The sequence below is a fragment of the Erigeron canadensis genome, chromosome 4 (assembly GCF_010389155.1).
Source record: "Erigeron canadensis isolate Cc75 chromosome 4, C_canadensis_v1, whole genome shotgun sequence".
Classification (NCBI taxonomy): Eukaryota; Viridiplantae; Streptophyta; class Magnoliopsida; order Asterales; family Asteraceae; genus Erigeron; species Erigeron canadensis.
Genome location: NC_057764.1, coordinates 734,622 through 750,339, shown reverse-complemented (window position 1 = coordinate 750,339; position 15,718 = coordinate 734,622). Strand labels below are relative to the sequence as shown.

General features: G+C 32.9%; 1 protein-coding gene and 1 long non-coding RNA gene across 3 annotated transcripts; both read left to right on the top strand.

The window, feature by feature from the left end:
- Positions 1-2,448: 2,448 nt before the first annotated feature.
- On the top strand, positions 2,449-3,944 carry LOC122598609. Of its 2 annotated transcripts, none has more exons than XR_006323666.1 (2): positions 2,449-3,444; positions 3,550-3,944. It is a non-coding gene; the product is annotated as an uncharacterized LOC122598609 (long non-coding RNA). The 2 variants fall into 2 exon arrangements; XR_006323665.1 differs by having other exon boundaries at positions 3,534-3,944.
- Positions 3,945-9,933: 5,989 nt separating this feature from the next.
- LOC122596304 (cytochrome P450 78A5-like) lies at positions 9,934-13,301 on the top strand. Its single transcript, XM_043768853.1, has 2 exons — positions 9,934-10,924; positions 12,570-13,301. The coding sequence occupies exons 1-2, from the start codon at positions 9,971-9,973 to the stop codon at positions 13,173-13,175; spliced, it is 1,560 nt and encodes a 519-aa protein (XP_043624788.1). The 5' UTR covers positions 9,934-9,970; the 3' UTR covers positions 13,176-13,301.
- The last annotated feature ends 2,417 nt before the right edge of the window (positions 13,302-15,718 follow it).

The following is a 15,718-nucleotide window of genomic DNA, read 5'->3' as shown; positions in this document are numbered from 1 at the left end:
TTATGATTACAAAAACAGTATTGTTGTTGTGTACAAGTATTTTAGTGAAAAATGATATGCAGAAAATGGTATGTAGAAGTGAGATAAGTATTTTGGTGAAAATAAGGTTTGATTTATGGGATAGTGCCTTGCCTTTCCTTTGAGCTCCTATCGCCTGTTAAAAGGTAAAACCAAGAAATAATGAATGCGATCATTATGATTACAAAAACAGTATTGTTGTTGTGTATAAGTATTTTGGTGAAAAATGATATGCAGAAAATGGTATGTAGAAGTGAGATAAGTATTTTGGTGAAAAAAAAGGTTTGATTCATGGGATAGTGCCTTGCCTTTCCTTTGAGCTCCTATCGCCTGTTAAAAGGTAAAACCAAGAAATAATGAATGCGATCATTATGATTACAAAAACAGTATCGTCACGACATGTAGTCTGGATCTTTGAATAAATCTGGTTTAGGAGGTTATGTGTATTTAATGTATACTTTGGGAGATTCTTACCAGAGCTACCAGTGCCATTAGGACAGGCCTTCTATCATGGGTGATAAAGTTCCTAGTTTATACTGTCTGTGTAAGCTTAGAACGTCTGAATATGTATGCGGTCTTTATAAGACAATACCTTGATAAGGCTTCAGATTTGGTAGGTTGAGATGGAAAAGACAATTAGGTGTGGAAGTAAGCTGTAAAGAAGATCACGACGCGAAAAATGAGTTGAAGATAAGATTCTCGGCATAACCTGCAGTACATAGTTTGCCTTGCTGATAGTTATCACTTATCACTATATTGGTTTGTAAGACTGGCAATATGCTAGGTGCAAAGCTGGGAGTACCATCTACATCTCCGTCACCTTCGGGAATCATATCGTGATACCTCATTGGAGTCGTCGTCTTCGACAAATTCGACATGCTCCTTGTCTCGAAACCTGGCCATGCATAAATTAATTAATATCGTTAAATAAATTTCTTTTATTCAATACTTGTTAGCTATAAACGAGCAATATGATCACTAGGATATGAAAAGTGAATGAAGAACACTGGAGTAATAAAGAGTTTTCAGTTCCCAAAACACCAGCTTTCAAGAAAAATCTTCATTTAAGTTGAGCTAAAAGTATGATCCTCGAAACATTTAACACAACAGGAACCATCCATCTTCACATTACACAATTGTCTTGAAGATGAAAGCAAAATGTGAGTAAAAATTTAGGGGTATTGGAGAAATGATAGAAGTGTTCGGTTTTTGGGCATTGGTTTTGAAGTTAGGGATTCCTCATATTTTCCAAAGGGGATGGGCTTATAAATTGATTTTAGTTTTATTATGTAAAGATTTTAATCATGTAATATCCCATCCTTTGCTCCAACTTCTTATTAATCAATATAGGTAATAAATTTACCACTCCAATAAACCTAATCTTCAATCCCTAAGTTAGGGATTCCTCATATTTTCCCAAAGGGGATGGGCTTAGAAATTGATTTTAGTTTTATTATGTAAAGATTTTAATCATGTAATAGTCCATCCTTTGCTCCAACTTCTTATTAATCAATATAGGTAATAAATTTACCACTCCAATAAACCTAATCTTCAATCCCTCCCCTTCTTTCTCTGGTTTTCTGGTGATACATTCTATTTTTCGTCCGTAAATGTAATATTTATATAAAGATACTTTTTTCTTTTTTCTCTCTCCTCTCTCTTTTTTCCCTCTTCTCTTCTATCTTCTTAAACAACAGTTGACCAGATCTTGACCATTGACCGGAGCTTCAAATAGCGGATTAGCGGGAAAGTCAGATCTTGACCGATTTTGACAAGTCGACTGGAAGTCCCGGGACATATCTTTTCCGCCCATAAAACAAATTGAACTCATAAAAAACGAATTGAATTTGTTGATTGGAAGTGGGAAGTCAACGATTGGAATTGGACTCAGTTTGCCGTACCTTATCAACTCGGTTCGACGTATCCTATCAACTCGGTTTGGCGTATCCCATCGTTTGGAATGCTTTCGAATTGTGTTCTTGAACGTTTTGTACCAATACGCAATACACAGATTTCTGAGCGTATTCTGTGACTATGTACCAAACACCAACTGAATACAAATTTTAATCCTGTAAAAATAGATATTCACGAGCTTTGGTTGTTTAAGAGTTATGTAGATCCGATTGAGGGGGGTTAGTTTTTTTTGGTTAGCTAATAGTGTTGGTCTTTCAGCTTGGTATCTTGACTTCCTCTTCGTTGCAGTAGCTAATTGCTTCATATGCCGTTCTTTTTATAAAATGAATTCTAGTTGCTTAAGCTGATGAATTGCACACTTTTACGTGTCTCCTTAGGCCTGACATTGGTAGAGTTTTGCTTTAGGAGTTAGGACTATTATGTAGTTTACTTTTTTATGAAATTCTAGATGGCAGAACTGTCCTTATCTGGTACCAGGTTCTTCTCTGGAAACCTTTAACGTTAAATGTTTTGTGAATTCTAATAATGAGCAAAGAAGAATACGCCACAACATCAAAAAAATTTTTATTAACAAACCAGTTAGCTTAAGTTATATTGAACCCAACATGATCATATTAGTTTGGTAGTGGTGAAGTAACACGATAAGGCATAGTGGATCCTAGTGAGGTTAGTTTTTTTAATGTATGTTTGATGAATACGATATCTTACTGATTGGTGGTTTTGGTGGCTAAAGATCTGGAGCTACGTCCCCTACAGTTTCCTTACTCTTTTTGGTAAGAAGTGGTTGTTAACCTGGCAGATTCTTGGGCCACATATTGCCTTTGCTGGAAAGAACGTTCCCGAAAATATTATATCTAGCATATAGAGTTCAAATATGTAAGTCTCGAATTGGTTTCTTTTTGTTTAGGCTTTTCTTTTTCTAATATAAAAGATCAAAAGTTTTGGGACACATAATTCCACTTCTGTTGGTTCTCTTCCAAAAGATGTCCCCAGAAGCATCATACCATAAAATAATTTCAAACTTTATTGATCTTTTATTCGTCAATTTATCTATTATTTTCCATTAAAGATTACATGCTTTTATAGATCTTCTTTAGGCTTGATCCATATATCCCTCTATCTATTGGTAGGTTTATCATGATATTATGTTTTACTTTAATGGTTCCATTAAGTGGTACACTAATAGGGTATTAGGGTGCTGATTCATTTAGTGGGTGTTTTCTTTTGCTCTTTCTTTAAAGCAAAGGAGGGTTTTCATAATTAAAGGTTTTAGTTTATGCGGATGCAGGAGGACCACGCGTCTACGGCTAGATTTTATTTTCACTTTAGATTGATTTCCCTTTTTGTTTGTGTTAGATTATGTTGTTTGATACAATATATGGTTTTTTTTCCTTTTAGTGGCCATGCACATAGGTTTAGAAGTCTTTTGTTGGGTGCTTTCTTGAGTAGGAGCAACATAGGACTGAAATGGATTTGCATGATTGGAAGCTTTTCTTGGATGGACCCTAATTGGTAATTTCCTACTCTTCTCCCCACCTGCGCACCCACCACCTAAAAGTGGAGGGTTGATGCTAGGATTTCAAAATAAACAAAATCTACAGTGTATGCTGACTGCAGATTGTGCTGAAAATTGGCTAGTTTACCTGATGTATATTGTTGTGCGTGTTGGTGGGATGTGTGCTTCTATTGCTACTTGTGCGCGAATGTGTATCAACAAAAGTTGTAGATATGAACGATGGGAACGTATAATATGGACACAATTATAAGCAGAACTGAATACACTCCGCAAGAAAGAGAGAGGGGGGGGGGGGGGGGGTTGGTGCAGTCCCGAACCTGATAAACTATATTTCCCCCCTCTTATAATTCTAGTGTAGTTTAGTTTAAATTTCATATAGATCTGTATTTAGAGCCCCTGATTTCACCTGTAAATCTTGATAATTTAACAACTCTGGCGGCACCTGTAAATCTTGATGATTTCACCTATGGGTTTCTATGTTTTGTTCCGAGTTTAACTTTGACTTGTTTATTTTAGATCACCTAGTTATGCACTTTTTAATTTTTGAATAGATGCATCCATCTTATTCTAGATGTACGTGGTTAGGTTTTAAGGAAATTGTTAGCGAACCTTTTAGAGGGAGTTAAAGACATCTGACCAACTGATGGGTTATACAGTTATAGTGTGGTATTATGTCTTGCTGCTAGATGAATCCTGAATGGATTATTTTTTTTGTAAGGGAATCCTGAATGGATGCTTGACTTGTAACTTCTGCATTACAATCCTGTTTCTTTAGGTTGATACAACAGTATGAGCTCTGGCAAAGATCCAAGGGAACATGGTCAGAAATGACATAATTTTTACTCATGAACTCTTCCTATAAATCTTAAATACAAGGGTCAGCTTGACTTGACCTATAATAATATTATGTGAGAAACTGCCTGCATAATAACTTTTATTTGTACCACTAATCCATTTTATGCCACCATATTTACAATACCGCAATTCACGATTTGTTGGTGTTGATATTTGGATAAAAAATAATAATGATTTGGGGTACATACCGTATCTCATTGCAACATAGCTTCTGTTTACGATCAATAAAAACAGAGCTTACTGACAAGATATATCTTTTGCAAGATGTGAAGGTCACTCATTGTGCCATGTAGTATTTAGCTGATTTTTTACTTGATTCATTTAATTTTGTAAGTTAATTACATCACCAAACCGGATGTAAGTTGTTTTTACACTATTAAAATTATACAAGTCAAAACTATTTTTTCCCAAGTAACCTTTTATAATCCCCAATTGTAGTAACGATCTGTGTCTAATTATATCGTTTGAAAAGCATTAATCATGATTTATATGTGTCATTTTGCTTCTTAATGTAACAATATTATGCTAATCGTAAACACAGTGAAATAAAAGAACACATTATTAAAGGAGCCGTACAATCAATTAACCAAAACAATAGTTTGGGCTTAAAATGTACGGACAGAATCATGGGCTCTCTTTTCTTTGGTGGTCCATAACTTTAGTTGGTAATCGTTATCATGCTTTAACCTAAATAAACATAATAAAGATGACTTTTTCTCGAAAAATTAGGCTTTGGATTAATACTAATCTCTAAAATATAGTTGCTTTGTGGTTTTGTGAATAGGAGACTCCATCCAAACTTCAAAACTGAATGTAGTCACGATCATGGATTCTGGGGTTTTACACTTATAAGAAAGTGAAAATCAAACAAAGCATCTATGAAGTTTGATGTATGAAAAGTTAGTCACGCTTCGTGGCTTGAGGACATATTACCTCTCAGTACTTAATAAAATGAATGAAATCGAAAAAGTGAATACTTAAAATTGGAATTAATCTATCAAATCTGGTCCATCTTAATTAGGGATCATCTTGCATGTTCTCCTCAGTTAGCTCACTAGTACCATTCCTTTTGTTATTTTCACGGCATTTGAAGAATTCATGAACAAAAAAAAAAAGAAAAAAGTTACACGATATATCACGACTATATCTTTCAAAATTTTAGTAATTGGTAGTGGAGTTTCTTTAATTAACAAAAGCTGACCATATGCCTTTGACAAAATCAATTTGTAAAGCATCAACACTTTGTAGCCACCTTAATTAAATTTTATCAATCATTGTGTTGTTCATATCTTCTATAGTAAGTAAATGAGGCACGTGATTCAAAATACTTCTCGAGCTTAAAGTTGATGTAAATATAAGGATATGATTTCGTTAGAAATATTTTGTAATCACCAGATAGATATACACAATATTTAGACTGTATTATGAATTATCATATGTACGTACAAGACAATTATAGATAATAACCATAATTGTGTGTAGATACATATTACCTATATATAAAAGCAACCAACTTAAGTGAAGGAACTTCAATATATATATTCACCTTTTATTGTTTACATACATTGTCCCAAGTTCATTGCAGATTGACTTTATCAATATCAAGCCCTTTGTGGTTGTCATATATAAGAAGTTGTCGTTATAATACAACGAACCGGTTCATTTAAACATATTAATTTGTGCGTGACAAGGCATTTCATGATGAATTGTCATGAATTTGCACTGCACACGATCCAGATTTGATGTGATGGACTCATTATGTCCCTAATTAGCCCACTTAATCAACACAAAATAAAACATTTTTAGTTTTATAGTGATTCTATAGCTAGGTCCTGTCCTTTTATGTTGTTGGTGCCTTTTTATGGGCGGGCTGATCGAGTTTTTATTTATGCCTTGTAAATAAAATATTTTATTTATGACGTGTCATGTGAGCGAACACACCAAAAAGTGATAGAATAACACGAGCGATCGAGAGTACTATTGATCGAACATTTGAAATATTTTATTCACAAATGATTTTTGAAGCACCGTACGTATATCCCGATGTGACAAATTAAGCTAATTAAGGCGGCTAGTAAACCCAACTCTCGTGGCATAGCACCTAAAATTTTATTTATTTATAACATTAATTGTTATTTATATAAACTTTTTGTTTATACACATTCAAATCCTTAAACCCGGCCTTGGATATGTGACAATAATTTGGGTTTTCAATTTCGAAGCAATTAGCAAACTGAATGCAAGGGCTAATTAATTAATAGTTTGTATATATATAAGATCGAGTGAAGGAGATGGAGAAGTCGAGAAGAAGTGGGCCAAAAAATCACAATTAGCGCAATCATTTGAAAACTACATCACAACAAAACCACTCAAGTAACTACTTAATTAGGATGGATACATATTTCGTACAATCTAACCACATACAATTAACCGTAATCCGGGAAAATTTAGTACCAGATCATCAACATAAACTAGGTCATTTTCCAAAAATAAAAACATAAACTAGGAAGACTATTGTGGGAATGCGACATATATATATATATATATATATATATATATATATATATATATATATATATATATATATATATATATATATAGGGGTGAGATATTTTGAGATCACCTTTTATTTTAGGACCAACTAGAACCATTGATTTTTGTACACCATCATCATCTACTACGATATACAAGACTTTTTTGTAAAAACACTAAGATTTTCCAGCGACGGGCCCACCAGAAAATCATGTGTAAGTTAATTTACACATGTGTTACACATGTATAACTTACACATGTGTAAGTTAACTTACACATGATTTTTATGTGGGTCCGTCGCTGGAAAGTCTTAGTTTTTTACAAAAAAGTCTTGTATATCGTAGTAGATGATGATGGTGGTGTGTAAGTTACGAAAATCAATGGTCCTTTTTTGGACTTTTTTTAGTTGGTCTCAAATTATCTTTCCCATATATATATATATATATATATATATTATAGGGTAAAGTTATTTTAAGAACATTTTTTTTTTGCGAGAACTTTTCAAATTAAGCCTAACGGATGATTGTTCTTTACATGAAAATTGTTTTTTGATTGTTTTCTGAATAACTTATGTGTAATTTTGAAGTTTATAATTGTATGGATGCATGAATTATCATCCATTATACAATTATGTGGAGATTTGGATTCATGATCACATGTAATCACATCAATATTCGTACACATGTGATCAAGAATCCAAATCTCCACATAATTATATAACGGATGATAATCCATGCCTCCACACAATTATAAACTTCAAAATTACACATAAGTTATTCAGAAAACAATCAAAAAACAATTTTCATGTAAAGAATAATCATTGGTTGGGCTTGATTTGAAAAGTTCTCAAAGGTTCTCGCAAAAAAAAGGGTTCTCAAAATAACTTTTCAATATATATATATATATATGCCTTTGCCTTGTGATGCTTAGGACGATGTCGTCAACAGGGTACGTGTTCCTGAGGCCACATTCGATCACGAATATAATATAAATTGTAATTTTAATTGACACCACAAATATCTGGATCATGTTCTGGCCGGAGCCAATTCTCACATTCTGGAAGTTAATTATGTTTCACATTCTCAAGAACCTTAGTGACGTTGTCGCGATCTAGAGCCAAATTCTCGAACCTGCCCTCTTCCCTAACGTGAGAACGTGAGGAATGGGTGGGACCTAGTTGCTTTTTGTTTGAAAATGTCCAGAATGTGAGAATGAGGAGTTCAGATTCTTATGGTGAAATTGTAGGAGTGAAAAATGTGAGAGTGGGGAATCCTGATTGTTATAGTCAAAATTATGGTGAAATTTATGAAGTGAAAAATACAAACAAAAAAGAATACATCTCAGCCGTTGGTTACATAAATCAATGGATTAGAATATTTGAAGCAATTTTTGTTTTTTAAATAATACTAAAGGGCATAAAAGGAAATAAAACCAAATAAATCTTTACGGTAACTGCCCGGCCAACCCACCCCACCCCCCACGTTTTGAAATCCAACCGATACAACATCATAATTAGATTATTAAAAAGCATGTAAATACATAATAAAAGAATAAACTAAAAATTATTTGTGCATCCATTAAATTTGATATAAATACTAGTTTTTGCATCCATCAAATTTGACCGTACTAATTAAGATGAATTATGCATCCATCTAAAAACCTAAATATTATTTGTGCATCCACCAATTATTGTTTGTGCATCCATATTTATTTCTTATATAATCCGTTAATTCTTTTCTTCCAAGTTCAAACATAAGATGTATAATAATATATAGTGTGCATATATTATAGTTATAATGATAATCATTAAGAGATGAATTGGATGCATACTAATTTGATTTGTACATCCATGTTTAAAGTCATAAATAATAACATCTATGTATCTGCTGTCAAAAAAAAATAAAAATAAAATAGTATCTATGTATTCTTGAGTATTAAACTTTTTGGATATATATAAATTGAAAATGTCTAATTCTGTTTGATGTAGAAAACATGTAGAAATCCTTAAAAAGGGGATGTGGATGGAACGAAATTTGTATTAGTATGATAGTTACATTTTTGAATTATCAAAAAAAGGTTTAAAAGGGAAACTATCATATTTTATGCTAAAATTCCTATTTTATTCCCTGTTCTCACCGTTCTCATTTTAAACTTGTTCTCATTGGAAAATTACCTTATATATATATGGGTTGGTTATTGTAAAACAAGTATTAAAGTAAAATAAATATGACAAGATCTTGACCCTTAGATCATGATAAAATTGATACACGAAGATTCAATTATATAGGGTTTTGCATTTTCCATATATATATGCTAGCACGTAAATATGTAGAGGGATATGTATATATATTTCGTTCATTGCAAATAAGTGATCAAACAATATATACCTTAATTAGACTAACCAATTGTTAGTGTGTCACTAATCATCGATCATATATATGCGATATGTAATTATGTATGCCTAATTCAAACTCAAAATATTTAAACAATTAGAAAACATGAGTGTAAAGGAAAATTAAGTGTATTGATGTGGGGAAAAGGAAACGTATTCTAAATTAGACGAGAGCAAGTACCTGTGCATTGTGACGGTGAGATGGTGGGTCATAGAGTGTGATAGTCAAATGCCTTAACGTACGGGCTCCGCCCTCGGATTTAAAAATTCGTCGAAAGTATATCGAATGACATCTCTAATGAAAGAGCATTAAATTTTAAGAACACCCATATAATTTTTATAATTTATCGATGTACGGTTTTTGAGATAAAAGATTTTGAATGAATTGGAGGAATAAATGATTTATGTAGGAGAGAGAATAAAAATGATTGGTTGAGATTTGAGGAGAGATAAAAGGTGTTAGGTAAATATATAATTGATATATGGGTATTTTGAGAAGATAAATGTTGAAACTTAAAATGTAAAAAAAAGAAATCTGCTTTATAAAATAATATAGATATAGATAATAACTCACAGACCTACGTACGTACTACACGCTGAATAACTATGGTTAAGTTACTAAACCCAATGAACTAATCACTTTCCATGTACTATATATCTACCTCCGATCCTCACATGCAATATCTATCACTACATGTACATTTACAATAAGCTTTATTAATTGTATATAAGTTTCAAGGAAAATGAAAACCTTTTTTAAGGCAAGTTGCTTGTTTCTAATCCTATGCTTTCTATTATCCTTTAATGATGATCTATCTCTTCCACTTCTCTTTTTCGTTTCTCTTTTATCTCTCTTTCCCTTAGTTATTAACACATGGTTAGTCCCTGGCGGGTTTGCATGGAGAGATTCTAAGCTAAACCCTAGTAAAATCCCTGGTCCGGTCGGTTGGCCTTTCCTAGGGATTTTACCTAAAATGGGTTATCATGCTCATCGGAAACTTGCCTCAATGGCTAGCTCGATGGATGCAACTCGTCTTATGGCATTTAGCCTTGGCTCAACTCGTGTTGTTATTACCAGCCACCCTGAGACTGCAAAGGAAATATTAAGTGGTAGTGCCTTTTCGGACCGTCCTATAAAGGAATCCGCAAGTTTGCTCATGTTTGAACGAGCTATTGGGTTTGCACCATCGGGGATGTATTGGAGACATCTAAGGAGGATTGCCTCAAACCACATGTTCTCTCCCAAAAGAGTTTCGGGTCTCGAATGGGTTAGACAACAAGTGTGCAATGAAATGGTCGAAAAGGTGTCAAAAGAGATGATGGAGAGAAGGATTGTGGAGTTGAGAGGGATATTGCAAAAAGGTTCTTTGAGAAATGTCATGGAGAGTGTGTTTGGATGTGGTTTAGGAATTGAAAAAGAAGAAGAATTAAGGTTTATGGTGAAAGAAGGGTATGAGTTGATAGGTGAATTTCATTGGGGTGATTATTTTCCAATTAGGGTTTTGGACTTTAGTGGGGTCCGAAGGAGGTGTCACAAGTTGACTATAAAAGTCAAAAATCTCATAGGTCAAATTATTGAAGAAAGAAAAAGAAATTTTGAAGGTGTTGACAATGGGCAGAATGATTTTCTTAGTATATTGTTGTGTTTGCCTAATGAGGATCAACTCACACATGATGATATGTTGGCTGTTCTATGGGTAAGTCTTGATCTCCCTCGATCTCTATATGTATTTATTTCACACACATGCATATATGTACTAAATATATTCTTTTAACTATAACATTCCACACAAATATATATAATTATAGCTATTCATTTTCTTTTGATATATATTAGGGTTTGTTATATATAAGGTGCATAAATTATTTTTATATTTACCATGAAAATTAGGATATGAACTTTTAATATGGAAGGTACAAGTGTTTTCATGCACGTTAAAAATTTCTCATATATATTTGTACATAAATATTTGTTTGGTTTGGTGGTGCATCATATTTCTTCCGACCGTACATCTCTCACTTTTCGTTCGATCTCTTTCTCTCTCATGGCCCTAGCTAGCTAGCTAGCTATTTTCCCCGGCCTCTCATATGCATATATAGTACATGAACCAACTACTCGTAACATATGCTATTTCTTAATTTTATGGAAATGCAAAGAATGCTGGAGTATTTAATTAATTAGTTACTCAATTAATTAAGGACTATTAATTAACATACTTTAATTTGCTATTAAGAAGATGAAAACTACCTAGCTACTATACTTATGTTCGAAAAAAAAAAAAGAAAACTAGCTACTTCAATTCTACCATATATATATATATTATATCTTTATATATGTCTCCCCTTTGAGCTAGTCATATATATATATAGATCTAAATATTTTGGCACATGTATGAACTACAGAACTAGTGTAACATTTTAAACTACTTGTGGTTTATCTTAAAACCACAACATTTGATCAGCAAATATTGTATCCATGTGTAAACTCAAAATTAAGTATTAACTACAAACAGTTCAGCTTCAACATATAATTAAGAATGTCCTTTTAACTAATATTGTATATCCATCTTAATTAAATATTGTTATTGCGTTGATTATTTGTTTGATGAAGAATATTTCATGAGTGGCGGGATGTTCTCCCAAAATCATCATATATATATATATTTTTATAGTAAAGTAATAATCTTTCTTTACTAGATATTCAGCATGACTTTAGGTTAGGAATTGAACTGTATATTTTAATTGTATAATTAGATGCGGTGAATTGAAAAGGAAATTAAGAACGAATCAAATATATCAAGGACTAATTTCGTCAAAAGTGAAGGTTGGTAGGGTTGAAAAGCCTTTGACTCGACTAGTTAATACAACTTAATTTTGTGACCAATATATCCATGACTAATTTCGTCAAATGCTTAACAATTCTATTTGTGGTCAAAGGCATTCGGTTGAAATAGTTAAAAGTGTTGGTTTTTGGTATAACTGACCAAGGTTAATTAATTCTTGTCATCAACATTATTTGTTCTTTAACATTATGCTCAATGAAGGAACACCGAATTAAGGATTTGGCTACCGGGCCGGTTAATTTACCACTAGTGGGCCTTTGGGTAGGCGCATTATTTTTCCCGGATATAGGCTTCGTGCGTTTAGGTTGGGCCAGTATGTGTGTAACTTTAGTCATTGAGTCGTCGCGTATGAAGTACCAAAAATTGTCTTAGTTGGTCGTCTAAAAGAAAAAAAAATTTATCTTTGAAAGACAGAGGCCGGTTAAATTATCTTTTTCGCCTCTATATATATATATATACCAACTAATTAACTAACTTGATTGTTTTGTTAAACGTACAGGAGATGATCTTTCGAGGAACAGATACAGTTGCCATCCTTCTCGAATGGATCATGGCGCGAATGGTGTTGCACCAGGACATTCAAGCAAAGGCGCAACATGAGATTGATGAGCATGTGGGCAGCAGACACAGACGACATGTTCAAGATTCTGATATCCCAAATCTATGTTATCTTCAAGCCATTGTCAAAGAAGTCCTAAGGTTGCACCCCCCTGGCCCATTACTCTCCTGGGCTCGTCTAGCAACCGTTGATGTACACGTTGCTAAGTTTTTCATCCCAGCGGGGACAACCGCAATGGTTAACATGTGGGCCATCACACATGACTCCTCCATATGGAAAAATCCATGGGATTTCAACCCGGATAGGTTCATGGAAGAAGACTTCCCAATCATGGGTTCTGACCTTAGGCTCGCACCGTTTGGTTCTGGTCGTAGGGTATGCCCCGGGAAGCCATTGGGACTAGCCACGGTTCACTTGTGGCTTGCACGACTTCTCCAACACTATAAGTGGCTTCCGTCATCCGCAAAAGCAGTAGACCTTTCAGAGTGCCTAAAACTCTCTCTTGAGCTAAAGACACCAATGAAATGTCGTGTGGTTGTACGATAGACACAGTTTACGAACGTACGTTCATTTGTATTCTAAAACTCCCTCCTTCAAATAATAATGTAACTAAGTTACTTTGTTCAAATTTGTAACTAAAACAATATATTTAATTAACGAACGTCGGCATCATGTAGATATCTACCAATAAACCAAAACAGGATTGTAGTTTTTTTTGATCAACACGTGGTGTCATATTAAATCGACAAGTGTCAATTTAATCAATTTTTTAAAAAAAATCTACGTATTAAATTCCTTATGTTAATCACTTCTAACCGTATTCAAACTAGGATATTTACAAATTAATAAATTTATTGTTACTTGATATTTGTATTCGTATTAGGATAACAAAATCCATATGATTTATCAAGAGGATATATTTATTAGTTTCCTAATATTTTTTGAAACTTTCACAAATCCATTGCCCCCGTATGTAATATTTCGAATCATTCGATCATTGTTTTTTTCTTCTTTACATCTATTACAAATCATACGACTGGTAAGCTTCTAATCCTTTTATTATTATTATTATTATTCTTTTGGGTTATTATTAATTAGCATATTTGCTTATTATAAATATATTTATATTTAGTTAATTGATCTATGTGTTTAAAAATTACTCTTTTGCAACAAGCATGTTGCTTTACATATTCTAAGTGTTTTTTACCCTTATATTTTATATTTTTTTTGTCATTGTCATTAATATATTATTATTATTATTATTATAGTACTTTTAAGTTATCTGATTTGGGGCCTTAAAAAATCACTCTTTCTCAATAAGCATGATATTTTTTGTATTGTAGATGATCATTTAACTTATAAAAATTTATGTTATATGTTTTTTTTAAGCATATGATCCTTCTATTTGTTTGCACGTAATTTAGATGTGGGAAACATCTTCTATTTTCATTTCATTGTCACCCTAAATATTTGTGATTATCTTTCAGGTTTATGCTACATACTTTTATAATATACATACATCAAATAAGTATATAAACCTTATTACAGATAAAATGAATTATAAACATAAATATTATTGTCAATCCGTGCATCACGCACGGGTATTAGTATAATTTACATTTTTTTTGTTTTCCATCAATAATTTATACTTTTTAACTTTGAATACTTAATTTATATTTATTTTTAACCATCAACTAGAGTAGTTTTTTTAAAAAGTTACAAAAAGTATTTATATTTAATTTTTTATAGTTAGAATTGTCACTAAAATAAGAGTCCTAATTGTTATCAAAGAATAACCGTGCTCAACGCTTGTAGTATTTTCGTCTTGATGTTCAGCTTTCTGGGAGCACAACCGACCGTGCTCGCAACCGCAGTTCTTCAATTCTCAAACAAAATTTTTCCAAGCTTCATCCAACTTTTTCAGGGTCCAAAACTTATAGGATATGTCTAATATAACATATTGATGTGTGAAAATCTAGTTAAATTAAAATCCTTAAAAATACTCCGAATCGAATACTACACACAATCGGGCAATGGACCCGTTCGTATGCATTATAGATTAAAGTAAGTAAAGGTTCGTTCCACAGAGACTACAAAGAGCTAGCGAGTTTTAAGTAGTTAAAAAGAGTTTGGTTTTTTAAAGACACCACGTCATCTTGGTTTTTATATTAAAAGTTAGTTGATTGAAAGAGTTAGAAATTCCTAAGAATTTATTGAAAAGAAAATTGTTTTAAATCAAATAGGATGAGAAGATCATCCACTTCGACTCCATGATACACATTATTTAGGTTGCATATAACCGAGAACTAAACAAAGACTCACCCCGTACCCGTCAAGTTCGTTACTTTATTCAATTCCCTTAATTAACTAGTTCCATTACTAAGACCGGTACCCCAAGACGCCTTTCATAACTTTCCTAGTCAACTAATTATTTTGGTTATTTAGATAACAATTGTGTCTATTGATTGTACCCAACCATTAACCCGTTAACTCTTATTAACTATTAATTAATTTCTACCGTACCCGTCATAGAAACAATCGCTTCTAACAAAGCAATCAAAATAACTTCTACACAACCTAAGTTACTACTGAGATCATGCAAAAACTATCCGCAATTAAGAGTTAAATAGCAAAGAATTAATAAGCTAAGATTACGACACAACGTTAAATCAAATTAACTTGAATTCAAAAGATTATGCAACCATTATTCAATGTATCACTTCATCTCGGTGGATGACGAATTATTTAGCTACTCATAATCAAAAACAAAGCACAAAGAGTAAAAATATAGAAGAACATATTGTATCAATGTGTAGAAAACAAGTAAACGCTAAGAAAATCGATAAACGAATGCCTTGAAGCTCACGAACAACCCTTAGACCTTGATGGACGAAAGAGCTGCTGAGAATAGCCCCAAAGAACCCTAAAATCGACTAGAGGTGATTGTATATCGAATGGGAGGGTTATGGTCTTGTATTTATAGAGCTTACAAAAGTCTTCACAAACCGACCTATAGGTGCGACGCACCAAGCTTCGGGTGCGGCGCACCTGACCTTGTTTCCAAAAATAATCCTGCCCAATATGCGACG